The sequence below is a fragment of the Narcine bancroftii genome, chromosome 1, assembly GCF_036971445.1.
Source record: "Narcine bancroftii isolate sNarBan1 chromosome 1, sNarBan1.hap1, whole genome shotgun sequence".
Lineage (NCBI taxonomy): Eukaryota > Metazoa > Chordata > Chondrichthyes > Torpediniformes > Narcinidae > Narcine > Narcine bancroftii.
In genome coordinates this window covers 240,299,872-240,327,544 of record NC_091469.1, presented here as the reverse complement: position 1 = coordinate 240,327,544, position 27,673 = coordinate 240,299,872, and the positions used below count along the sequence as shown (strand labels likewise).

The 27,673-nt window shown below is 39.2% G+C and overlaps 1 protein-coding gene across 1 annotated transcript; it reads right to left on the bottom strand.

Annotated features, from left to right (window-relative positions):
• Nucleotides 1-436: 436 nt before the first annotated feature.
• LOC138740665 (protein-lysine 6-oxidase) lies at nt 437-24,781 on the bottom strand. Its single transcript, XM_069893652.1, has 7 exons — nt 23,805-24,781; nt 23,584-23,692; nt 22,918-23,055; nt 13,801-13,957; nt 11,122-11,217; nt 10,925-11,040; nt 437-4,969 (listed from the first exon to the last, which is right to left on the bottom strand). Exons 1-7 carry the CDS (start codon nt 24,451-24,453, stop codon nt 4,963-4,965), a joined length of 1,272 nt encoding a protein of 423 aa, XP_069749753.1. The 5' UTR covers nt 24,454-24,781; the 3' UTR covers nt 437-4,962.
• Nucleotides 24,782-27,673: the final 2,892 nt, after the last annotated feature.

Genomic DNA, 27,673 nt, shown 5'->3' with positions numbered 1-27,673 from the left:
GATAAAGGTTCCATTATTGTCACTTAATACATTTTAAATGTAATGTACATGAAATCCTTAAACTTTTGTCTACCATAAGGTGCCCCTCACAGAAACCTACAGCACCTGGTGTCCCTCAGTGGTCTCCCCTCCACATACTGACCAGGCCTGTGTGCCTGCTTAGCTTCCGGGATCAGACAATCCCAGACGTACTCAGGCTTTGGTGGAGCATTGAGAAAATCAGGTTCTCCGATGATGAGAGCACATAAATGATTAAATTGGACATGAATTTATTGATGATCATAGGCCATTGATCGCAGTTGTTCAGTTATTTTTACTGCTGAACCTGATTGGATGTGAAGCAAGGTATTTGCAAAGATATTATCTGTGATCTAATTAAACTCAACAAATCCATAAATGAATTGGATGCCTCTGCAAGAAATCATAAAGCAATATCACAAGTTGAAAACATTTTATTCAAGATCTCACAATATGATATAAGGCAAATAACTCTGGATTATGAAATAGGAATAGCCATGACATGTCTACCATCTACAAATTATCTTGAAAGTAAATATAAGGTTCAAGTACAGATACAATAATTTCTAGAAATATTAGTTACCTGCAGCTCAAAGATGAAATTTCAGTATAAAGCAGATACATAATAGTGAGATGCACAAAAACAGGTTTGTAACCTTAGTGGCATTTAATTTTTACCAAGCATGTTTCCAGTAATAGCATTTTCTTTGTATTTTGAATGAAACTTGAGGCTTGTCCTAAGTTCCAAATTGACATTGCTCCATTTGTAGTAAGATGCATACTAAGTTACAATCATTGAGAATAAAACCCATTGGAGCATATGGTTGTTTTATTTCTTTGGAAACTGGAGGCTATGATTAATTTTAACTAACCTAATTTCTTTTGCATTCACTTTTTTTAAAATGGTAAAACATTTTCCCCAAGGCCAATAAATAAGACTTTCATACATGTACTTATTTTACTTTCATTTGAAGCAGTGTTGTCTTCCATAATGTTGCAATTCATCTATGAGCAAGCACCTCCAGAGAAAGCCTAACAATGGTAACTATGATTACGAATGGAGGTAAGTTATATATTTTTCTTTAAATGTCAGGTTATGTCCAAAAACTTTTGATACCATATTCAACAACATTAATGCCTCAACTGGATGATTTAGATTAAAAACAGGAAAAGGATAATAATTTGTCTGCTTTCGGGCTAGTTTTCAGTATTTAACAGGCAATTGTAATACTGCTCTTTGCCAACCCACTGTGCATTGTTGATACCAGTGAAAAGAAAATGATTGACTGGAATAGACTATTTTAGTTTGCTGTGAAATGAATAACGTACTGCCAATATCTCTTGTGTTGCTCATCTTTTATTTGATTGAAAAGTGTTTCAAAGTACTTTAAATTCCTAAACGAAAAACAGTAAAGATGCATTTTAACTTCCAGTTTACCTTCAGGGAAGACATCAGCCAACTTCAACCTCCTAACCAGATCAGATGGAACAAGGCAGCTGGCCCGCTTCAGGTAGGTCACACTTATTGGGCTCAAATGATGCTTACTGGCATCAAAATAACTCATCGGATGGGTATTCAGACTGTCTTTAAATCATAATCTTAGTGCTTTAAAAAAACATAGGACCAGTGAGTCAAGTAGGAATGGTACCATTCATATAATCCCCTTTGATCTTTTTTTCCTGAGTGTAGAAGCCTTGGTTTTATAAAAAGATATATAAAGTACAAATATCAGAGTGGAATTCCAATTTAGTTGACTTTAAGAAGAACCAAAGGGGAAGTTTGTTCAATGCAGCAAGTTGTTGTCCAAGTGCATTCCTGAGAAGTTGTGGAAGCAGATTCCATGGCATTTCCTAACCAGAAATTGGATGAAAGAGCTGGCATAGAAATATCAGGCTCAAAGACCAATAATTCATCTCTAATTGAATAGTTTGTCATTTTTGATCCTCATGAATCTTTAATTGATTTTTGGTTTGTTTTCAGCATCAGTACTGTTAGTGCTTTATTTTTTAGGCCTTACAAAGTAGATTATTCTGTTATTGTGATGTCCAGTACATAGGGCTTGAATTTTTCAATTTTAACTGATTAAAAAAAATCTCCTTGAAAAGTACTTGGAAAATATAATTTCTAAAAACATTTCAGAACCAATAAAATACCAAATAAAAACATCATGCTCATTATATTTTTCTCTCTCCGAATGCTGCATACAGCAGGTGTTGGTCAGTAGTTTGACCTTCATGACAATAATGGAAGAAAAGTGCAAATGGAAACACATTACAAACACCCAGAGATGTGCATAATTATGTTAGATAAATTGAAGGTTTTGCCTAAATCGTCCAGACAAACAATTTTGCTCTTCAAAGACCACAATTATGCAAAGGGTGCCCAGTATTCAACCAAGTTGCCTTCTGCCTTGATAAAAAGAGAACCATTGTACCTTACAGTAAAAACACAGTGGTGGAGAAGGGCTCAAGCCTGAAACTTTGCTGTGTAAAGGACACTCTTTGACCTGCTGAGTTTCACCAGCATTGTGTTTTTTACTTCAACCACGGGGTCATCTGCAGACCTTCGTGTTGACCTTGTACCTTACAGGATCACTTTTGGTGCTAAACCCATTTCCTGGCAGATGCCAAAGGAGGCTCATTTGAATTTTTATGCATGTTGAATAAAGCACCAGCATGAATGACAAAATACACTGGTTGCATGAAAGCAACGAGCTAAAGCCAAGTGGCAGGATCTCACCCATATATTCAACTAAAATCAGGCCAAATTCATTTCAAATAAAGAATATCTTCACCCTAGAGCTTGCGGAAGCAGTGTAGATAGAGCACATTGGTTTGTGGCTACCTTGTTGCTTATATTGATACATCTTATTGGTTATTTTGTTAATACATGAAACTAATTTTAGAAAACACTAATGAAAGAAAAAAAACCCTGAAATGAAGCAAAAATAAAAACTGAAAAATTCAAGTCCTACATGAAAGGAAACAAAGCAAACACCACTGCATTCCTCCAATTACAGCAACTGATTATGTGTGGTCACCATTGATAAATATAAGTCGTATAGCTTCATGTACATTATTTACACAATAATTTAAATGCAGGGAGCACCATAATTTTGGTGGCCAATCCAAAGGCAATCTTTAAATTGAGAAATGTAATAACGTTTATGAGTCACTTTCTTTACAGTGCCAACCAACATCCTATGAAGGATAGGCAAGGTAATTAATTCACTTCTGCAGAAATCATTGATATTAAATGGTGAAAAATTGCTAATATTTCTGAACGCCCATCATTTTATATGGGACCATCTCTATGTGTGACTAAATCGTCACTGTGCATAAGTGACCCATGTGTTGAGGTCATTGTGAAATCACACCCTTAGGCCTTAAATTACTTGGATTTTATTCCTTAAATATATATTTGCATTTAAATCTTAAGCACACACAGAGTTGATAGGGATCCCAATAAGAATCAACTTCTAATCCAGAGATGAAAGCATTTTGTTTAAATCTGTCTTTTTTCAAGATTTAAAGCCTTGACTTTGGTCATTTTTAAAAAAGAAAATTTTTTCTTTTTTCTGAACTTCAGCATTTGTCATATTACTTTATTTAAGTCTTCAATATTTTTCTTTATTTCTAGCTTTAATTTGTTACACTACTAATTGATATTATGTTTATTTAAAATTCAAATTATTTATGATTAAAAATGGCACTGAATGTAAAAATGAAAATTTACATCAATTTGACAATTATATTTCATTATTGTTAATACTTTGTAAACACTAAGTGTTATTTTGAGAATTATATTCTTCTGCAGTGAAATATCTTTAGAGTTATTATTGTTTACTGATTCAAACTATCTTCAGTCATAGAGACAAATTGTGAGCATTTTCATTCGTAAACTCTAAAATTCATATTTACATTTGATTATCATAAATTTCAAAATATGGATTTATAAACCTTTTTAATGTAGTGCAAGAAAATGAAATGCATTTAACATTTATTCCACAGTAATAAATATCATCCGGTCATTGGGGTTAATTGTGACGAAAATAAGAGATTCAAACTTACAAAAAGACATATGTAGTATCCGTAATCGTTTAAATGTAGTGATGAACAATAACACATTATTTGGAATGAGATAGTAATTTATATATTATTGGGATCTTTACTGATGAGTTTAAGTGCATGAATATTTCTACACCTCTACTACATAAATACAAAGAACAAACAGAAATAATTATCATATTTCAGCTGGGATTACAATTTGTGTAACCATATATGCATGGCCACAGGTAGTCAGCCTTTCACAAAGGTTTCAGTGTTCGGATGAATGTATGGAATGGAAATGGATTGCTGTTATATATAAATGAAATATCTTCCTTGACTTCCGCCCTTTTTAATGAAACAAGCCTATCCCATGATATTTTTTCAGTGGTTATCTGGATGCTGTGACCAGGAAGCAGCTGTTCTTGAGATGACTGAGTGAGAGCAATCATGTCCTTAATAAATTTTATAAAATAAAATATCCATCACAACACTAGTCTAACCACGCCAAACATTTCTTAACTCATTCACTAACCAGATACCATTTGGCACAATTCCCACTGCAGTTCATTGTTGTCGGAGAATACATTTAGACAGAATGGATATAAACTGCAGCAAGGGCCTTCACAATACCAATCAATAATGAATGAGTTAAAGTATCAAAATAAATTCGACTGCAACAGTAATGACAGGTTGCAGGGGCCCAAACACAGTGTTATGGGTTTTAAAGTGGAAACTTTAATTCTCTCAGATTTTAACATCTTCTGCAAATAATACCTGATTGGATTGTTTAAGTTGAAATGGTGCCATGTGAGGAAACTGAAGTTCGACTTGGTTTGTGACTTGGAAATATTACTGATTCAATCCATTCTACAACACATCTAGCTCTTTGTGAAGTTAATATCTGAAAAGGAAAAGGAAAATTGATTACAGTTGAATCTTGTGCCGACATCAATACATTTCAGTAAAGATCTATGAAAAATATGAATCTCACATAAGGAAAACTTTTATAATCAAAGAATCGTAATCTGTGAAGCAGGAGAGTAGAGACAGAAAATGATGGGGTGGGACACAGTGTCAGGTAAAGAACTGCTGATTCGCCACAGTGAGAATGGCAGCGCATTCTGGTCATTGGGCCTTTGCCCTACTTAACCCAAACACATTGCAGAAGATTAAGGGCAAGATGTCACATGCACCAGTCACTAACTGCCACGGCACAGACAGCTGTAAATTCTGACCCCTACAGGGTCAGTTTTGGTTGTCTGTCGCTAAGGCACTGAGGCAGAAACCAGAGAAGATGGTGGGACCTTTACATTTGCTTCTTCCTCCCACATAATTCATTCTCATGCCCCACAGATGAATGTAAATGGATTGCTGTTATATGTAAATGAAATGTCTTCCTTGAATTCCTTTTTAATGAAACAAGCCTATCCCATGGAATTTTTTCAGTGGTTATCTGGATGCTGTGACCAGGAAGCAGCTGTTCTTGAGATGACTGAGTGAGAGCAATCATGTCCTTAATAAATTTTTAAAAATAAAATATCCATCACAACACTAGTCTAACCACGCCAAACATTTCTTAACTCATTCACTAACTATTTGGTACTATTCCTTTTTTTTTAATACTTTATTTATAAATTTTTAAACCACAATAGTAGTTACATTACATTCATTTCTAGATTATTTCAAAATAAATTATACATGTGGTACATATCATTCCACCCTCCCATCTCTCATTTCCCCCCACCACCCCTAAAAGGAAAAAAAGAGAAAGAAAGAAAATCTGGAGAATGCCAGGAAAATAAAACATTTATACAATGAGGTCTCTTGGAGGTAACCAAGAAGCGAGGCCTTCAGAGAGTCAATCATACATGCAAACCAAAATTTTCTAAATATGGGCTCCATATTTTAAAAAAAACATGATAATTATCTTGCAGATTATAAGTAATTTTCTTTAATGGTATACAACTACGAAGTTCTGCGTGGCATCTCTCCATGCCCAAATCTATTTCTGACTTCAATTATATTCCTATAGATTTCCTAGGAACTAAAGCTATTAACACAAATTCAATTTGATAAATATTTAATTTCATTTGGCACATTTCCTGTCTCTGTGCCATTGTCTGGTTTCTGAAAATTGAATGCATGTTGCATTTTATTGTTAGGCAGTTTTTGTGCTGGGTCAGAGGAACGCTATCTCGGTTTTAACGCTTTATGGTGTTAATTGCGATAAATAAACAATACCTGATTATGTAGTGAGCTGGATGCGAGTGTGTGAATAGACTGGAGACACAGACTGTGAGCTCTGAGGTTGCAGCAAGGAAGCTTTTCAGCTGCGAAGCCAGACCGCGCGTTCGCTCAGCTGGCACAAGCACGCAAGCCAACCTCCGTCGTGGAGTAGAAGAGATGGGAACGTGTCGCTATCTCTGCTGTGACTGCCCCGCCGACCGCGCGTAACAAGCGGGGCCAGTTCGTCACGGCAGATTTGAGCATTGCCACAATATCACCACCAATCCTTCCCAAATCATATAATTTTCCAGTTTAGAAATACACACCTCTTGTGACCCTCTCACTTCCACAATAGTTCCCTTTACACAAGAGCTGCAATTCAGAGCATGCAGAATGCAGTGGTGTTAATGAGCACAGTGGAGAGGAATAGTGGGATGGTTGTATGTATACAACAGAAGCAGTTCAACAAGGTACCCCATAGAAGATTTAGCCATGAGATAAAGATCCATGTATTAGCATGGATAGAGGATTAGTTATCTCTATATGAATGAGTGGTCGGCAATCAGTGCTCCAGGAGTCAGTGCTGGGCCCACAACTGTTTATTATGTACATTAATCATTTGGAAGAGGAGAACATAAATGTAGGTTAAGTGAGAGGGCAAGGGTCTGGCAGATAGGGTACAATGTTGGTAAGTGCAAAGTCATCCACTTTGTAAGAAATAAAAATAGTACATATATCCAATTATTATTTCCATTGTAAAAGATTGCAGCATTCTGGTCAACAGAAGAACTTGGAAGTGCTTGAACAAAAGATTGATTTTCAGATGCAAAACATCATCAAGGCGGCCAATGGAATGTTGTCCATTGGTGGAGAGATTGAATTTAAGGTCGGGGAGGTTCTGCTGCCAACTGTACAAGGTAATGGCGAGGCCGCACTTGGAGAACCACGTGCAGTTCTAGTAAACTGGCTATGGTGCAGAGGAGTTTCATCAGTTTGGTTCCAGAGTTGAGGGATTAGCCTATGAGGAGAGATTGAACTGCCTGGGGCTATACTCACTGGAATTCAGAAGAATTGGAGGGACCTTGTGAAACGTATACAATTATCAAAGAGATAAATAAGATAGAAACAGGAAAGTTGTTTCCACTGTTAGGTGAAACCAGGACAAGGGAAAATTCTCCTTAAAATACAGAGGAATAGATTTAGGACAGAGAATTGGGAGGAACTGTTTCTCCCAGAAAGTAGTGAATCTGTGAAATTCACTGTTCAAGTAAGCAGTTGAGGCTCCCTCATTAAATGCATTTATGACAATTAGACTTTTGCATTGTAGGGGAATAAGATATTGAAGCAGAATTGGCTATTCAACCCATTGACTCTGTTCCACCATTCATTTATGAGCTGATCCATTCTCCCACTTTGATTAAGGATTATAGGGGATCATTTAGGTAGGTGGAGCTGAGTGTAAGGCCAGATAAGCCATGATTGTATTGAATGATGGAGCAGGATGTGTGGGCCAGATCACCTGTTCACATTTCTATTACTCATGTTCTTATGAAGCCACTCATTATTCCATTCTACACTTACAGTGAATGAAATCCATGTTGGTTCTGAATTAAATGCAGCAGTGTTAAATTAATTAGTCACATCCTATAGCATTGCGGTCCTCGTGAACCATGTGTTCTCTGCATCTGCCATTCTCTGGGGAGAGCAAATTGTCTCTTTTTGAGTAGATGACTTCAGGCATTTCTGTTTTACAACTATGTGTGGCAAACTGCAAGATTTTACATCATCTTAAAGACAACTGCTATACAACTTATTTCCACTGGCATCTTAATAGATACTGGCAATTTAGAAATGCCCTGATCTGCAGCTGCACCTGTAACATTGGTTGATTTCAATGGAACAATCTTAAATGAAAGGCAGACAACTCTTACAATGCTTCCTTGAATTGGTCCCCAAATGCAACACTGAGGGGAGGCTATCTCTGCACCTCCTCCTCTTTTTACATTTGCTCCCATTCCCATCTTCCAGGTATTTGTCATTTGCTCATTCCCCTTTATTATAGAAGGAACTGCAGTCAATGCTTTATTGGTAAAGATGTTTGCACATGTACTCAGACCCCATTAACAATCTGCAGAATTTGAATATAATCATGCTAATGTGCTCTTAATGCTGCCATTTTGGTTCTCTCAATGGTAACTAACAGGTTTTCTTAAAAAGGCATAGTCAATACACATTCAATTGTAAGAGTACATTGTAAGAGCAATTTAAGTGATCATATATGTTTTTCATACACCCGCTGCCTTCCTGAAAGTTTGACTCAGAAATGAAAATATGTGGGTTTTCCATTCTGAAGTGTCTCCCAATACTTTCCATTCACACAGAAAAGTCCAAAGCTTCAACATCCATCTCACACTGCGAGTTTAGACAGAATACCTGAAGTGCGGTATTTAACGAAGCTGGGCGTACTATTCATTAGCCCATTGTTCACAGATCACCTGCAGTTCACTTTAGTCTGCAGGCGCTCCAGGAAATTTACTAGGGGTCTAGGAGATCAAATCTCAGAACAGGAATGGTACCCTCATTCCTGTTCTGACCTTTTTACACAGCGTGCATTCTGGGAAAATGGCAATAATTTTCAGGAAGGCAGCGGGTGTATGAAAAACATATATGATCACTTAAATTGCTCTTACAATGTACTCTTACAATTGAATGTGTATTGACTATGCCTTTTTAAGAAAACCTGTTAGTTACCATTGAGAGAACCAAAATGGCAGCATTAAGAGCACATTAGCATGATTATATTCAAATTCTGCAGATTGTTAATGGGGTCTGAGTACATGTGCAAACATCTTTACCAATAAAGCATTGACTGCAGTTGGCACCATAAGTGTATTTTGAGTGTCTGAACTTTTTGATCTTCGAAAAATATATCATCTTGCTGTAATTACAAAAATAAGTTAATAAAAAGCTGTACTAGCTCAGATGAAGTAGAAATTGAGACCTGCCGTATTAATGAGGATACTATAAATTGTTTTAAAAGTCAAAATCATAAGTTGTACAAGTGAAAGATTTTCCTTTGCTTGCAGTGAAAATTGTTGCAAGGTTTTCTACAGAAATATAAGACCACTTGATAGCATTGTCATTTTTAATTCTAGAGATTCTAGAGTTCCCTCAGTTAAAACCTCAAACTCCGTTGCATTTTTTTCTTGCAAGGACAAGAAGTCCTGCCTCGCAATCTGTAGCATTGCCAATATGCATAGTATGCATATTCATAGCATACCTTCAGTGAGCTTTATTATTCTGTGAATATTTCAAATAAATAAACCTGCTGACAATTTCAATATAGAGTTTGTAAAACTATTGTCTGTAGAATCCCGCGCTGTCTGTAAGGAGTTTGTACATTTCTCCCCATGTCTGCGTGGGTTTTCCCCAGGGGCTTCGGTTTCCTCCCACTGTATGTTAATGGGGTGCAAATTGGGTGGCATGGACTCAGGGGCCAAATGGTCTGTTACCGTGCTGCATGTCTAATTTTTTTTTTAATTTTTTAAAACATAGAACTTAATGATATCAAATTTCAAAATTAGCAATCTGGAATACACCAAAGTATCCGGAGCTGACGGAGATAATGGCTGGGGAGTAAGGGGAACAGAGCAGCACATTTTCCAAGGATATTAAGAATTAAAGAAGAAAATAAATGACCTAAAACTCAGCTGCACCCAAGGGTTAGAAAGAAATGACTGAAGAGAAATATTTAGAATATAAATATACAATTAGTTGATACAATTATTTTTTTTGAACTATTTCCCAATTGCATCAAGATTCAATAATTGCATATTAAAGTAATGAGAGAAAACAGAACTCCAGAGCTCCCCGTGTCTGCATGGGTTTTCCCCAGGGACTCCAGTTTCCTCCCGCCATTCAAAACGTACTGGGGGTGTAAGTTAATGGGGTGTAAATTGGGTGGCACGGACTCGTGGGCCTGTAGGTCCACATTTAAATTTAAAATTTTCACCATTCCCAGTCCCAGTGATTTAATTGGTTTGCATTTTCATGAATAAATGTTATTCTGAACCATTAGTCTGCTTTTAGTCGTAATGTCAAATAAAACTATATAACAAGTCAGTGACATATTAGATCAGTTTTTTTGGGCTGTATTACAGGAATGTGCACTATGTTTTTGGTAAGATACGTTGACCATAATTTCTCATTTATTCAGACTAATGCAAAGAAATATATAGAACTGATCTGTGATGTTTAATACATATGATTCTAATTATCTGCTCTTGTTGAAAATCTTGGTGACTCACTATGGTATAATTTACAATGACAACTACAGAAACTTTTGAACTACTGTATGGGATCTATTTCACAAGGATTTTCATCTTTAGCTTTATATTTTCACAAGTTAACTTGGGATCCATTCTGCCCTGATGTGTAAGTACTTTGAGTCTATGCTAATTCACAGAAAGCAGAGATTACTTGGACTGATTAAATACTTGCATTATCATTAATCACTGAGTGCAAACTTTATTGAAATGCAAGATATTTATATTTGATACTAACTTCAATATTTTATATCAAAGTTACAAAGTTTTTTTTAGAAATCTTTGATACATTCATGAACACTTACTGTGAAATCCTGCAGCCTGAGACATATGCATGATGGCCTGTATAGCGAAGGTCACAGCGTACAACATTATTGCCATAGTCTGATTCTGGTACCAAATAGCTAGGATTCACTGCAACCTGTGAAACAATAAAGAAATTGGTCAGTGACAATTCCTAATATATGATTTTTCATTGAAATAGCTGTTTAATATCACTTACTTTCAGTATGTAGTTTCCAGCCTTAACATCAGTAATATCAATCCATTGGCAGTCTATGTCAGCATTGTAGGTATCAAAACACCCTGGACTTAATCCCTGCAAACAATTCAATTAACAACATTAGAACAGTGTACAATATATATTCCAGATTAATAACCAAATCTTGTATTTGGTTTACTCAATTTTAATATAAATAATTGTATTTTATTGCTGAATGTTTTTTTTCCCCAAAGATTTGTACTTTTATACTTAGCTAATTTTAAATCAGTCTCATATTTAGTTCCACCTTAGAGAACTTGTGTTAATGCTTTATCAGCGACAGAATCAGTTTTTTCTTTGTTTAATATCAATCCCTGATTGCCCTGAAGTTATTATAAGCAAGTGACAGTGCAGAATTAAAGTGACATTCAATGAGTTTTTAAGGACATTTGGGTCTTCATACAACAACCTGACAACTTTCAAATGTACTTTGTCTCACTGAGACAAGCAAATTGAAAGGCGAGACAAAGTGCATTTGAAAGTTGTCAGGTTGTTGTATGAAGTCCCAAATGTTCTTAAAAACTTCAATAAAGTTTGCACAAGCAAAGAGAAAGCAAATTGAGTATCCCTTGTCCCCACAATAAAAGTTTGAATTGGCCAATATAAATAATCTGAACGTATCTATAAAATATATGTGGTCTTTAGGAACTTGCATTCAAATTACATTTGAAAGTTGTCAGGTTGTTGTATGAAGACCCAAATGTCCTTAAAAACTCATTGAATGTCACTTTAATTCTGCACTGTCACTTGCTTATAATAACTTCAGGGCAATCAGGGATTGATATTAAACAAAGAAAAAACTGATTCTGTATTCAAAACAACTTGATTACATCATTTAAATGCTGTTGAATGGTGACACAAAATGTCTTGATGTTTTATCTCAAAATTACTACCTGTTCATAGTTTCAGAAACCTTTACAGTCAAGGCAAATAATGGTTAGCAGATTATCAAAGACAGGGGGTGTATTTCTAGCATAAGCCGTTTTTTTACCCCTCACCACCTATACCAGCAATACTTTCTTTTGCAACAAGAAGTATGTTTGTTGGTGTTAATAGCTATGTATGATCAGTTTAACTTCATTCCACATGTCTACATTTGAAACAAAATAATTTCTTACATTGTCACTTTTTTAAAGCCAAGAGCATTCTTTGTAATCTCGAAATCCCTGACTTGCACGCAAGGAAAAAAGTACCATCAACCAGCAAATTGTTGTAAATATAAACCCACATCAATGGTTTTTTTTTTTCATGTGTAGCCAGCTACTTAAAACAGTAAGCATAGATGCAGAAGGAAAAGCTTTGCTCAACAAATTTCCAACCGTTTCGAGAAAATAAGATCCCCTGCAGAAGGTGGAAAACTTTAGAATTTGGCAGAGCTCTGCTGGCTTAAATTTTAAAGAAGGTAATTGCTTCTGTAAAAGCTGGGCCTCCATATCCAGGCAACTGCACCGACCAACATTCCCGAAGACTTGGTCAATAATAGGACGAGAGCTAGAAATTCTGCACACATTTAAAAATTCAATTCACTTAATGATCTGAACCTAATAATGAAATTTAACCAAAGGGATACAAATAGATGAAATTGTTAAAGTTATAAAAAAGATAACAAAATAATTAAGTGAAAAGTGTCCACTTAAAAGTTAAACTTTAAGTAATGGAGAGCAGTTTGAAAGCAAAGGATAATATCAGGAATTGTTGTACCCTCTTTTCCTGGATTCCTTACTAACTGCTGATGTACTTCCAAATTTAGCCTTGTTACGAGCCCAGAGGACCCCAAAACCCAGCAGCAATAGATATTCACCAAGAAAATTGTTACTTAAAAAAAAGTTGCTTTTAATTATCTTTAAACATGAAAACAGAATCACACTTTAATTTATCACTATTGACTGATACCTGGTTCCCATGAGCCAATTTCCAGCTGCCCGGAGCCTAGTGTGAGTCCTTCGATTATGTCACCAACAGCCCACAGCTGAGCCCTTCACTGGTCTGCTGCCACGGTCACTGTCTTGCAAGGTTATCTCCTATGTTTCTCCTTTCCCAAGCGTGGTGTGGAGGGGTGTACTCCCCACTTCTGGAGCCCTGTACTGGCCAACTACTCCCGCGGAGTCTGCAACCTCTCATCCCCAGCATAGGCACAGACCTCTGTGGAAGCAGGTCTTTAAAAAAAAAAACACCATCGTCTCCTTTAACAGGCTGTTTAAAGCCTGTATGGATCCGTCAGTAGTAGGATAGGGCAGTAGGACCCTACAGAAAAGCGCTGTATCTCTGCCATCCAAGGTCCACACCAGTGGCAGTGCTGCCATTTTTTTTAAAAAATTCAATGGTTATATTTAAGATGGAGACAAAATAGGTTTTTGATTAACAAGGAAATCAAAAGTTTTGGGGAGAAGGCAGGAGAATAGGATTGCAGGGGATATTAAATTAACCATGATGGATGGCAGGGCAGATTCAGTGGGCCAAATAGTCCAATTCTGCTCTTATCTCTCATGGTTATCTAAAGCCAATCCACTACTTAACGTTCATAATTATACAAGCAGAAGTATGGAATCATAAAATGGTACATATCAAAAGAAAACCAGTGCTGTCACCGTATCTAATATTGGCAAGCTGTTTAATGATATTAATTTATTGTTCACCTACCTGTGAATGTGCGGTGCAAGCATATCTTCTGTAATAGCCGTAGTCACAAGATGTGTCCTCCAGGCAAAAGCTGGCCTTATGACCTTCCGCGACCTTTCTATGGGTAGTGGCATCCAGGAGATCATAATGACTAAATTCATCCATGCTGTGGTAGTGCCTATAATACAAGGTTTACTTTACTATTACTGCGCTGGGGTCAAAATAACAGCTCACCGGCACTCTGGATATAAATTCCATTTGGCTTATTTCCTTCAGAGTTTCTCTGTATACTTTGAACTCCCTGAGGTTTAGCTCTGCCAACCTGGCCCTGAACTTGGGCAAGTGAGTTAGACGAGTAAGGAAAGAGCCGGCCAAATGTGGAAAATCTATCCTGTTGCATTTTTCATGTCGATGCTTAAACTAATGGATACCTGTGAATATCAGTCATCAAGCTGACTCAATTGTTGTGGCAAGTTCATTTTGTAATAACAATGCAAAGAACCCTAAGGCTGCACAAAGAACTGGAGAAAAATGAGGATTAATGGAAAGTAAAACAGCAATGATAAGCAGCACGTGAGATTTGAAATAGTGAAGTAACATAGACTGAATTGTGAAAATAAAGTTCCATTGTTTACTTTGGCATGATATGTTGCCAGCTGAACAATGGGTAATTGGTTGGATACATTCATAACCTAAGTAATTTAGCAACAATTATAATATTCAAACTTTTCATTTTTAATTTAATATAGTATAATTTTTTTTCTCTCTGTGAAAGAAAGGACTGCATTTATATATTATGACTTCAGGAAGTCCCAAAATATTTTCAGGCAATGAAGTACCTTTGAAGTAAAGGCAGTGAGTGAAGCAGCCAAGTATACAGATGGTGCCCGACTTACGACCGTAATTGGGACTGACAAATTGGTTGTAATTCGGATTGGTTGGGTTTGCCCACCACGCATGATAAAAAAAAAATTATGATCTTGTTTAATCATGCGTGGTGGGTAAACCCAACCAATCTTAAAATCTTTAAAAAAAATTTATGATCTTGTTTAAAGATTTTTAACAAATGAATCTTTAATGAAGAATGTAAAAGTACATACAGAATCTTCAATAAAGATAATCCCAATCCCCATATGAACTTCTAGTATTTAATAAGTCATTGGACTCAGACGTCAGACGGTCACGGGTAGTGAAGACTTTGGGCTACTGCGGGGAGTGGGGACTTGAGGGCTGCCGCGGGGAGTGGGGTCGTTGGCCTGCCACAGAGAGCGGGGACTTCAGGGCTACCAGAGAGCGGGGACTTTAGGGCTGCCACAGAGAGCGGGGACTTTAGGGCTGCTGAGGGAAGCGTGGACATCAGAATGCTGCCAGGAGTGGGGATCACTTTATACAGTACTTTTAATAGAAAATATGTACTTGTACAGTAGTTTTAATAGAGTTTTTTTTTTAATTCAGTCATATGTGCGGGTGGACGTAACTTGCTTAGGTCAGAAGTCGAGGACCACCTGGATAACATAAGCGTACACAAACAGCAATGTGGTTGTATCCTTAAAAAGGATGCTACTTTGATTTTGGGTGATCATATGGAAAACTAAGTACATAACCCACTATCATAACAACAATCTCCACCAGGCTACAACTTGTAAATTAAGAATCCATTTGACAAATGAGCACTTGCAAAGTATGAGCCACATAATCTCCCATTATTGGTCATTTCACTTGATACAGGATCTCTCCTTCCTCAGTCTTCATTTTAAACTTGAATAAATACCCCTTTCATTTGATAAATTAACCAGTCTGTCACTGCATTGATCTGCTTTGATCAAGATCAATCACCCTGGAAGGATCTTGAATTGTTAAAAACTACCCCACCCTCCCTTCATGGTTTATTTGTCCAGGAGATGAAGCTTCTTTTCCAACCCATCCTCATTTCATTGTTCGGGATTCCCAGACTCTATTCTATTCAATGCCTGATTGCACTTTTGTCACATGTGACTCTCTCACTTGCCTTAAGCTATAAGAGTGGCCAAAGTAACCAAACTAATGATTAAACAGGCATCCCTACTGGCTGACTTGTTTGCCAACATGGAAATGTACCTCTTTTGGTAAACTGCAATTCACTATTAGTCCACCCTTAAGATGTTATTAATTACAACATGATCTCCAAATGTCCTTTTTGCTCTCTATTTGACTTCCATGACCTGCTTTCTCTCCATATCCTTTAGCCATGAGGGCCACATCTAAATCCCTTTTGAATATATGTAATGAACAGGTCTCGACAACTTTCTATGCTAGATAATTCCCAAGTTCACAACTCTCATTGTAAAAATGTTTCTCCTTATCTGAATCCTGAATACATTACTCCTGATACTGAGACTGGCACTTGGGGATGGGCAATAAATTTTGGACTGGGCTTGAGGAAGGTGCCTTGGTGTGCATGGGCATTGGGTCAAAGGGCCACATCATGAATCTGGAATGCCCCGATTCAAAAAATGAATTAAAATGAAATTTTGACCCTTGACATTATTCAGTAACATATTATCAGCTTCTCCTCTTGTCACTTTTGATTGAGCTACTTTCCTTTAGGAAAACACTGAAGCTCAAAATCATCTTCCACCACTAACTCCACATCCCTGACAATTTAAAGACCCTCTCTTGATGCATGGGGTTGACGATATAAATAACACTGTTTCTTCAGGCACTCCTGGACTCAGTAGATAGAAAAAAAAACACACACAGGACAAAATTATTTTGACACCTCATTCTTCTATATTTCTAAATCTGCAGTAGGAGCAACCTATTTACAAAGATTGGCTGAGCTGTGAAACTCTTACAAATGAGAGTGTTTTGGGAGTCTCAGAGACTTGAGCCTATCAAGAATTTAAATGTTCTGACCATTTGAATAAATCAAAGAATATGTTAATAGTTTCAAATATAATTCACTGACAGCAGGGAAATAGGCCAACTTATTCATGCCAAATAAGGTGGCCATGAAGGTTGCACCATTTGGTGTTTGGCCAAAACTATTTTAAATGGCATAACTGTACCTGGCTCCACTTCCTCTTGTTCCATATACCCACCACATTTTTTATTGTTTCATTTGTATCAAATTAGCGCCAGCATGCAGGGCTTTGAAGTGATGTGATGCAAATTCAATAATCTTGCAATTAGGATCTTAACAGATCTGTGTGTGTGAGGAATCACAGAGTGGAAAGTGAATAATTCGACATAGGACATTATTTGGAGCCATCCAAAACATTGTTGTAAATCCGATCAGAGTGGCATAGACCTGAAAATCTATTTATCTCAGCCACAGCTGTGAAGCTGGAAAGGGAATAAAATTGAATTGGCTCTAACTTGTATCAGAACAATCTGCTGACATAGTGAACACATTAATACCCTCTGTCGTCCTTGCCAAATCAACCAATTCACATTGTTGAACATTTTTTTTCCATTGCAGATGCCAAATAGTATATCCACAAAGCCACAATGTGAATTGTTGAAGTTTTACAGCAAAACAATTAATCTCCTAGTGTTCCCACACATGGAATATTTTATTCTTATTTTGTATTGAAGAAATATGTGGGCCCTTCTTTTTCTCCCCATGGGAGTCTTTTGACCATCAGCAAATTAAAATTCTAAGCCACGAGTACACATACAAGTGCACAGGCAGTACAGATTCTAGACACCCTGCAGCATGAAAATCGACCTGTCAAAGAGCGGGCGAACCCTCTCATATGGCCCACAGCCATCAAGCAAACACATGCTGTGAAGCACAGAAAGGGCAACCCTTGCATCAAAGCTTGGTCTGGTCGTTCACTGCAACAGGTTCAGTCGTTAGTTATTAATTTAGTCAAATGGATTCAACAGTGGCTGGAAGGGAGATACCAGAGAGTCTTCGTGGATAACTGTTTGTCAGACTGGAGGCCGGTGACAAGTGGTGTGCCTCAGTGATCTGTATTGGGTCCTTTGCTGTTTATCATATACATTAATGATCTAGATGGTAAATTGGATTAGAAAATATGCAGATGGTACTAAAATAGGTGGAATTGTGGACAATGAAGAAGGTTTTCAAAGATTGCAAAAGGATTTGGGCTGCTTAAAAGAGTGGGCTGAAAGATGGCAGGTGGAGTTTAATGCTGATAAGTGTGAAGTGCTTAATTTTGGTAGGAATAATCAAAACAGAACAAGTGTAGTAAACAGGAGGGCATTGAGGAATGCAGTGGAACAGAAAGATCTAGGAATAACAGTGCATCGTTCCCTGAAGGTAGAATCTCATGTGGATAGGGTGGTGAAGAAGGCTTTTTAAAGTTGGCCTTTATAAATCAAAGCATAGAATACAGGAATTGGGAAGTGATGTTGAGATTGTTCAAGGCATTGGGGAGGCCAAATTTAGAGTACTGTGTGTAGTTCTGGTCAATGAATTATAGGAAGGATATTAACAAGATAGAGAGAGTGCAGAGAAAATTTACTAAAATGTTACCTGGGTTTTAGCACCTAGATTACAAAGAAAGATTGAGCAGATTAGGTCTTTATTCCTTGGGGTGTAGAAACTTGAGAGGAAATTTAATAAAGGTATTTAAGATTATGAGATGGATAGATAGAGCTGATGTGGATAGGCTTTTTCCACTGAGAATCAGAGAGTTTGAAACAAGAGATCATGAGTTAAGAGTTAAGGGGTTTGAGGGGGAACTTCTTTACTCAGAGAATGTTGGTTGTGTGGAATGAGCTTCCGGGAGAAGTAGTGGTGACAGGGTCAATTTTCTCATTTAAGGAAAAATTGGATAGGTGTATGGATGGGAGGGGGATGGAGGGTTATGGGCAGGGTGCAGTTAGGTGGGACTAGAGGTGAGTACTTAGTTCGGGGCAGACCTGAAGGGCCAAAATGGCCTGTTTCCAAGCTGTAATTGTTATATGGTTATGGTTAACAGAACTTCCCCTAGCCGTCTTGAACTTTACCATGCCACTGGATTTGGGAGGAGACGTCACACACACATGCTGTTCCTTTCTGAGAAGTAGGGTATTATCAAACCCCACAAACTGACTGAAAGGAACCATCATCAGAATTTTTTTTTTTTTTTTTAAACAGGTATACTATTTGATTGTCTCCTGAATGAACCATAAACTCGTGTACTAAACCAACCTCAATTAACAATGCAATATAATCAGAGAGAACTACTTTTTAGCCATTTCTCATATCTCAAAGGAAAATACTTGGCTTTTTCCCTGATGCAATTCCACCTTCAGTGTGATAAATTTCCACTTGATTTCTATATCTACATCAGATCTTTTTTTAAAAAAAAGCAATCTGCAAGCTTTTAATGAGATCTTAAGTGTGCATATAATTATTTTTATTTTGAATCCAATTAGTGAACATTAGAAATATAGGGGTAGGTGAAAGGTGTCCAAGCCCTTGTAGCTGCTCCATCAATCATTCAGTTCATAACTGGTCTTCTATCTCACCACCACTTTCCTGCAGTAACCATATATTCTTTGATTCTTTAAATATATTTAAATCCATCATCCCTGTCTTTAATAAATTCAGTGCCAGTGCCTCCACAGCCCTCATGGATAATATTCCCAACCTTCCAGTCAAAGAATTTTCTGGTGCCTCTGTCCTGAATGTAAACCCATTATTTGGAGACTAACTCCTGGATCTGAACTGCCCAGCCAAATTAAACCTACAGGAGTCTAAAGATGACCTTATGGAAGTAGGTAAAATCATTAGTCATAGTTTCTTTTTCCCGAGGGTAGGGGAATATAAAACTAGGGGCCATAGATTTAAGGTGAGAGGGGAAAGATTTAAAAGGAATCTGAGGCTAATTTTTCATACACAGGGTATAAGCATGTGGAACCAGCTGCCAGAGGAAATGGTTTAGAAGAAATTTAGATAGAATAGTTTTAGAGGGAGGTGGGCCAAACACAAGGATTAGCTTAGATGGACTTGATCTACATGGACAAGTTGAACCAAACGACCTATTTCAATGCTGTAAAACTCTATCTCACTATGAAATATTTATTAAAGATATATCAACATCAACCCCTTTAAATTGTTTTAATATTTCAATATTTCAATATTTGCCACTCATTCTTCCAAATTCTAGACGATACAGGTCTAGTCTGTTTAATCATTTCTCATATAGCAGACAAGCCATGTGGCAATCTGTTGAACCATCACGGTATTCTCTCCACATCTATCCTTCCTCAGATGTGGAGACCATCCTATGTATTTGGGATAGACATTACTTATTCTGATACTCAAATCCTCATGTAATGAAGACTAATATGTCACTTTCCTTTTTTGCCTATACTGTCTTAAATTTGATGACATGTATGTGGATACCAATATTTCCCCTGAACACCAGCACTTTTTCATCTCTTAACTTTCAAAATAACAGCACATATCTATTTTCCTACCAAAATGAGTAATCTCCCATTTTCCCCACATTATATTCCATTCCTTGCCCATTCACTTAGTCTCTCCATATACCCCTCAGACTCTCCATCACATCTTCACAGTCTTGACAGCCATATTTTTGATATAATACACTTAATTGCCTCATCCAAATCTACTAAAATAATCTGTTTAGTCCTATTTTCCAGTTCCTATCCCCATCCTCAATCCAATAGAGAGAAGGCGGGGACGGGGTACTGAACTTTAAGATCAGCCATGATCTCGTTGAATGGCGGAACAGGCTCGGATGACCTACTCCTGCTCCTATCTTCTATGTTTCTATGTTTAATACTTTATTTCCTATGTGCTCTAATGTTACGTAATATATTGAAGGCCATCTTATCAAAGTCCAAATGCAACACATCCTCTTGTTTATTCTTGTTTTTTTTTCTGCTAGTTACAATGTCAAGCCTTTTAGAACTAATAATAATAATAGCACTGATCGAAATATATCTCTGAAGCAACTGATGTGCCAAAGCTCAGTAACTTCAGGCAAAGCAAGATGGCTGGCTGACAAATCTAAAAACCACTCTCCATTTGAAAGGTTTCTGCTGGTTGTCTCTGTAAGAATCAGTAAAATGAAGCAACCCATCATAAATCCAGGTTTTGCAGTTGTAAGTAAGCCATCAGAGTTGGATGGAACGACACTACACAACCAACAGGAAAGTCAGGTTTCCTCACATGTTATAACAATGGAAATCCAATGGTTCACCACTTCTTCACAAGCTGAAGTACTGTTTTGCAGTATTGTCCTCCACAATATATGGAATCAAGTGAATCAATGGCAATTTCAGATATATGCCGTGGAAATTTAAACACATTCCTGCATGAAGCCTAAATAAGTTTTGAAAGATGAAACCTTTGAGGGTCAAAAAATGGAAATACTCACATTTTAAAGAATGGCCAATAATTCTTTGTGTTTGCAAATTAAAGGGATCCCTATAAACACTGTAAAAACATCAATAACATTTTAATAACTTCACACCTTACCCATTTCTGCTCCATCGAGTCCTCAACATAATTTTTATTATTAATTCTACCTTAAATAGATAATCTACTACATATATAATAAAAATAACTTTTCAGTTGTTCTATCATTAAATCAAGGGATTTCTGGAAATTATTGTTAAATATCCCAGTAATTAATTATGTTTGGATTAAGGAGAGGTGCTCTCTTCACTCCCTGAAAACATTTGAACAGTCCAGTCCATGCCTGCAATATTATTTCAAGTAACAAGTATATAAAAGTGCACCATGTGTGTGGGAGAATGTGCCTTAAAACCTCTCAGCCAAAAATAAACTTGATTTTTGACCCGTGATCACATGGATAGGAAATTCCTATGCCAAGGAAAATACATTTTTTTTATATAAAGTATTTCATCTTAAATAATCATCTTTCTCTTTCTTTCTCCTTGATTACGTCTGTTTCCTGCAATAAGTAAGTTATCCTATTCCTTAAAATTGATGAAAATGGATCTGAAGATCTCGGTCAGGGACGGTTGATGGCAGATATAGATTGGTCCTTTATAATTTCCTCCATCAGCTGTACTTCACCCCACAGAAATTCCACCAATGTAAACCCAGATGATCAGAGATGTGTTTTAGATGTGGTGTAGAGGTTGGTTCCTTTTTACATTTTACCTGGCTTTGCATGAAGGTGAGGCCCTTCTGTTATGACCTCTGTGACACCCTAACCAAGATCACAGGACTGTGTGAGTTAGTCTTTAGATTATTTTAGAATGCTGCTTTCGAATTTCAGAATACTAACTGATCCATAGGCATTCTACCACCGATATTTCACCAATTTGATACATTGTGTGCCTGGTCATGGATCTGTCTTGATGGGTGTGTGCTTTCTCATTATCATTCTCCATTTCTACTCCAAGCCTCACCGGAGCTTTATGTTCAGTATTACTCTTCAGTTGGGCCACCATTGGTCAAATAAAACTTGATGGAATGCATGCACGACTTTAGGTAAGAGAAAATCTAATCCATTTCCTTCCTCAATAAAGATAAACTCGTACCACGAAAGTCAGAGTAACATATTCATACCCACCAATTAACTGAAAAGGACAAGGTACAATAAATAAGGATCAAGAAGCAATGGCTGCAGTATTGAATGCTAGCAATGAAGAGAAGACTGGGTCATTTCTTTTGGATATAAAGCTAGTTTAAGAATGAAAAGAAAGATGTAATTTCTAATACATTATATATTATATTGGTAGAGGTAACTTGTTCCCAACAGTGATGAAGTTCCACATCCATTATGATCTAGGGCCCTTGAGATACATTGTTGTACTGTTCAAAGCCAGGATCAAGAAGCCACAATTGTTTGACTATTACCCAAGTCCTGTTGAATTGGTATGCTGTCGTCCTGTGCCAGCACTTTCTTCACAACTGAACTAGCGCGTTGGGCATTTGGGTAAATTCAACATTTTTGTAGTCTGAAAACTAAAGGGATGGGCAAAATAGCAGCCCCAAAGGGCAAGTGACTCCACCTCATCAGGCTATGACAGAAAGGCTTCTGACATACTCCTTAAATGCGCCTCCAGTTGGATTAAAGGAGTGGGGGGTGGGGGGTGGGGGGACACGGGTCACTCGGTTGAAGGAGAACAAAACGGGAAAGAGTGGTTGAGGGGGGGGGGGGTGAAACAGGTTGGCGTCTGGTTAAAGGCCACACTTACTGATGACAACTGTGCCATTCCCACGAGTATCGAGGTCGGCTTGGAAGGAAGTCAGCGGTGCCTTGGTTCTTCACTCTCTGCGGGAATCGAAGGAGAACCCGCATGTCGTAGTCCCTGACGCCGGCGGCGTAGGCTGAACTGCAACAGGAGAAGGGGGGGGGGGGGGGGGTCACTCAACGCGGACAAATCCCAACACTGTTCTGTCGGAAATGGAAGGAGGTTAAGGGCCGAAGCCGAGACTAGACCCAAGTTTTCAGTTCTTCGGATGGATGGCACTTGCGGTCATTTTTAAAATATCTGCACTTTAGACAAGTTAAAAAGAAACCACATTCGGGGTTTAGACATTGTAATGAAACCAACATAGCGGGGATTGGGTTGCAATAACGCGTGTGCACACGAGCCACGTTTTATCACCAGTCCCAAAAGAGTTCTCCAAATCGGAACCCCCCCGCCCTCTCTGTCGCTGCCGTTGTGCCCCCTCGGCCCCCGGACTCCAGCTGGATGTGAATGGACATGGATTTGCGACACATCATCGACACCCCCCACGGACGTGTTAAGCGGCAATGCTGCTGGGGGACAGGCAGGGAGGGAAGGGCGAGGGTTTGCGAGGAAGATAACCTGTGCAAGGGAATGAGCAGCTCCCGGTTCGGGTGAGGCGGACTGTACCTTGCCAAGCAGTTCTCCTCTGCGGCACATCGAAGGTTGTACATGTGCATCTTCTGAACGTAGGTGGAGGCCTGGATGTAATATGGATCTGGGACTAAATCGGGTAAACCTACAGATTCAAACATCATTGCACGGGGTTAATTTCCTTTGCTCCCAGGCAGATGCACCAACCAACGCGGGGGGGGGGGGGGGGTTGCGCGGGCTCGCAGTGACCAGCTTACCGTGTTGGAAGTACCTGGTACCGTAGCCGGGTCTGCGGGATTGGGGCCGGGGCCGCTCGTACGTGTCGTAGTAATTGTAGTAGGGATTGTCATCCGTGTGCTTGTACGGGTTGTAGGGGTCGTCGCCGACCATCCTATCCTCATTGCCAACCCGGCCGCGGTTCTGGCTCGACGCGTTCCGGGGGGTCGCAGCCACCGTTCGGCCGCCAAGTCCAGAAGGCTCGGGGTCTCTCCGAGATCCGGAAGGTGGCGGATTCTGGGCCCTTGGGCTCTGCGACCCTTGCCTGGGCCCGGATTGGCGGGCTCGGGGCCGGGTGAGCGTCGCCTCTCTCTGCCTGGCTCCGGGAGAGCGGGCCGAGGGCGGCGACCTCCCCCTCGTCCCGCTGCGGCCGCCGCCGCCGGCGGCCGTGCTGTTGGTGTCGCTCAGCAGGAAGATGCTGCTGCTCCCGCTGGAGCCCTGGGGCGGCTGGTACTCGGAGCCCAGGCTCAGCAAACTGTAAACGCGCCCGTTATTTCTCCACTGAATTCGCCGGCGCCAAAGTTCCCGCTGCTGCGGTGCCCGTGGTTGTTGCCCATCCACTTCTGCCAGCAGGCAGGTCAAAGAAAGAGCCAAAAGTTTCACTAGACACCTCGGCGTCAGATAATTCATCGTTTAAGTCAGCGAGGAGAAGAAGCTGGGTAATTCCTCGGGGAAAAAAAACCTCTGGTCTATATTTCCAATAATTAAGATGTAAGCAAAACGATACTTCAAAATCAAGCGTGCGTCGAAGAGACAGAAATCCTTTTCAAAAGCTGCCCAGCCAGAGGTTGCGGCTGTGTGGAGAGCCTCTCATTGTCTTACGACTGGCTGGCGAGGAGGACGAAGGGGTTTTAAAGTTGCTCGCACATCAGCAAAGTTGCACAACCTGCTGTCGGGCCACTCGCGATGTGTTCGCGCCCAGCCTGTGCAGTTTGACAGTTCCCCGCTCCCCTCATCACTCCCCTTCCTCCCCTCCAGCCGACGCGAAGGAATGTCATGGCCCGACACGACCATCCGCTGCATTTGCTGCTCGCCAGCCAACCCGTGGGTTGTGCCAAAGTATACGCACACACTCAGACATACTCACACATACACACACACACTCACACACACATATACACACTCAGACACATACTCACACATACACACACACACTCAGACACATACTCACACATATACACACTCAGACACACACACATATACACACTGACACATACACACACACACATATACACACTGACACATACACACACTCAGACATACACACACACATATACACACTCAGACACATACACACACATATACACACTCAGACACACACACACATACACACTCACACACTCAGACACATACTCACACATACACACACACTCACACACATATACACACTCACACACATACTCACACATATACACACTCAGACACATACACACACTCAGACACATACATATACACACTCAGACACACACACATACACACTGACACACACTCACACACACACTCAGACACATACTCACACATACACACACATATACACACTCAGACACACACACATACACACTGACACACACTCACACACACATACACACACTCAGACACATACTCACACATATACACACTCAGACACATACACACACATATACACACTGACACACACACACATACATACACTCAGACACATACTCACACATACACATATACACACTCAGACACATACACATATACACACTCAGATACACACACATATACACACTGACACACACACATATACACACTGACACACACATACTCAGACACATACTCACACATACACACACTCGCACACACACACATATACACACTCAGACACATACTCACACATACACACACACATATACACACTCAGACACATATTCGCACACACATATACACACTCAGACACACACACACATATACACACTCAGACATATACACACTCAGACACATACTCACACTTACACACACACACATACTCACACACATATACACACTCAGACACACACATATACACACCCAGACACATACTCACACTTACACACACTCAGACACACACTCACACACACATATACACACTCAGACACATACGCACACACAGACCCACACACACACATACACACACTCAGACACATATACACACTCAGACACATATACACACTCAGACACACACACATACACACTGACACACACTCACACACACACTCAGACACATACTCACACACACACTCAGACACATACACACACATATACACACACATACACACTGACACACACTCACACACACATACACACACTCAGACACATACTCACACATATACACACTCAGACACATACACACACATATACACACTGACACACACACATACACACACTCAGACACATACTCACACATACACATATACACACTCAGACACATACACACACATATACACACTCAGACACACACACATATACACACTGACACACACACTGACACACACATACTTAGACACATACTCACACATACACACACTCGCACACATATACACACTCAGACACACACACATATACACACTCAGACACACACACATATACACACTCAGACACATACTCACACATACACACACATATACACACTCAGACACATATTCACACACACATATACACACTCAGACATATACACACTCAGACACATACTCACACTTACACACACACACATACTCACACACATATACACACTCAGACACACACATACACACACATATACACACTCAGACACATACTCACACATATACACACTCAGACACACACACATATACACACTCAGACACATATACACACTTACACACACTCAGACACACACTCACACACACATATACACACTCAGATGCACACACTCACACACACATATACACACTCAGACGCACACACTCACACACACATATACACACTGAGACATACATACACATTCTCACACTCAGGCACACATTCATACTCACACTCACATACACACACTATCACACATATTCAGATACATACATATACACACAGACACTCACACATACACATTCATACTCACATACACACACATATTCTCACACACTCAGACACATACGCACACACACTCTCACACACACCTCCTCTCACACAGACACACTCACTCACACGCGCACTCACATCGTGAGGGTCTGGGCGAAACTTAGTAACACATGGGGCGGGCGTTGGAGGGAGTTGAGGGGTTGCCTTGGGGCGGCTGTGTCTGAGGTTTGATCGCCGCATGTGCCATGTTATGTTCCGTCGCCAGCAGAAAGCAGAAGACCAACCAGAGAGAATTAGAGACGGGAAACAATATGTGGTCGTCTTGTGGTTTCTGCGCCGTATCTTCAAGAGCTGCCCCAGTGTTTAAGGGGGAGCGTTGTGTTTTAGGATTGAAAATCTGGTCACTGAAAAAGCTTTGTTTCCTCGCTGACTTTCTCCTTGCCGGAAACTATTGTTCCCATTCCCATCAACTCACCGTAAACGTGGAACTCTTTTAAGATCATGTACTCCAAACAACCTCGTGGTACAGATACCTGAAACAAATGCTGAGATTGCTTGGCAGGCATGGATGGAGAGTAGCCCTTTGCAAGGGTTAATAAAGGAAGTTCAGTCCGAATAAACCAGGGACCACCTTTCTATCTCAATTAATGCCTGGCCTTTGCAACTCTGATGAACTTCAGATGGAACTAAAAGACTGTAAAGAAAGTACACCATCAGTAAATTGTTCTGATTTCCTTTCATTGAGGCTTCTGGTCAACTTCATTTCGTTTTTACACAGAAAGCATTTGTTGGTTTTTGGAGATATTTCTCATCTTCA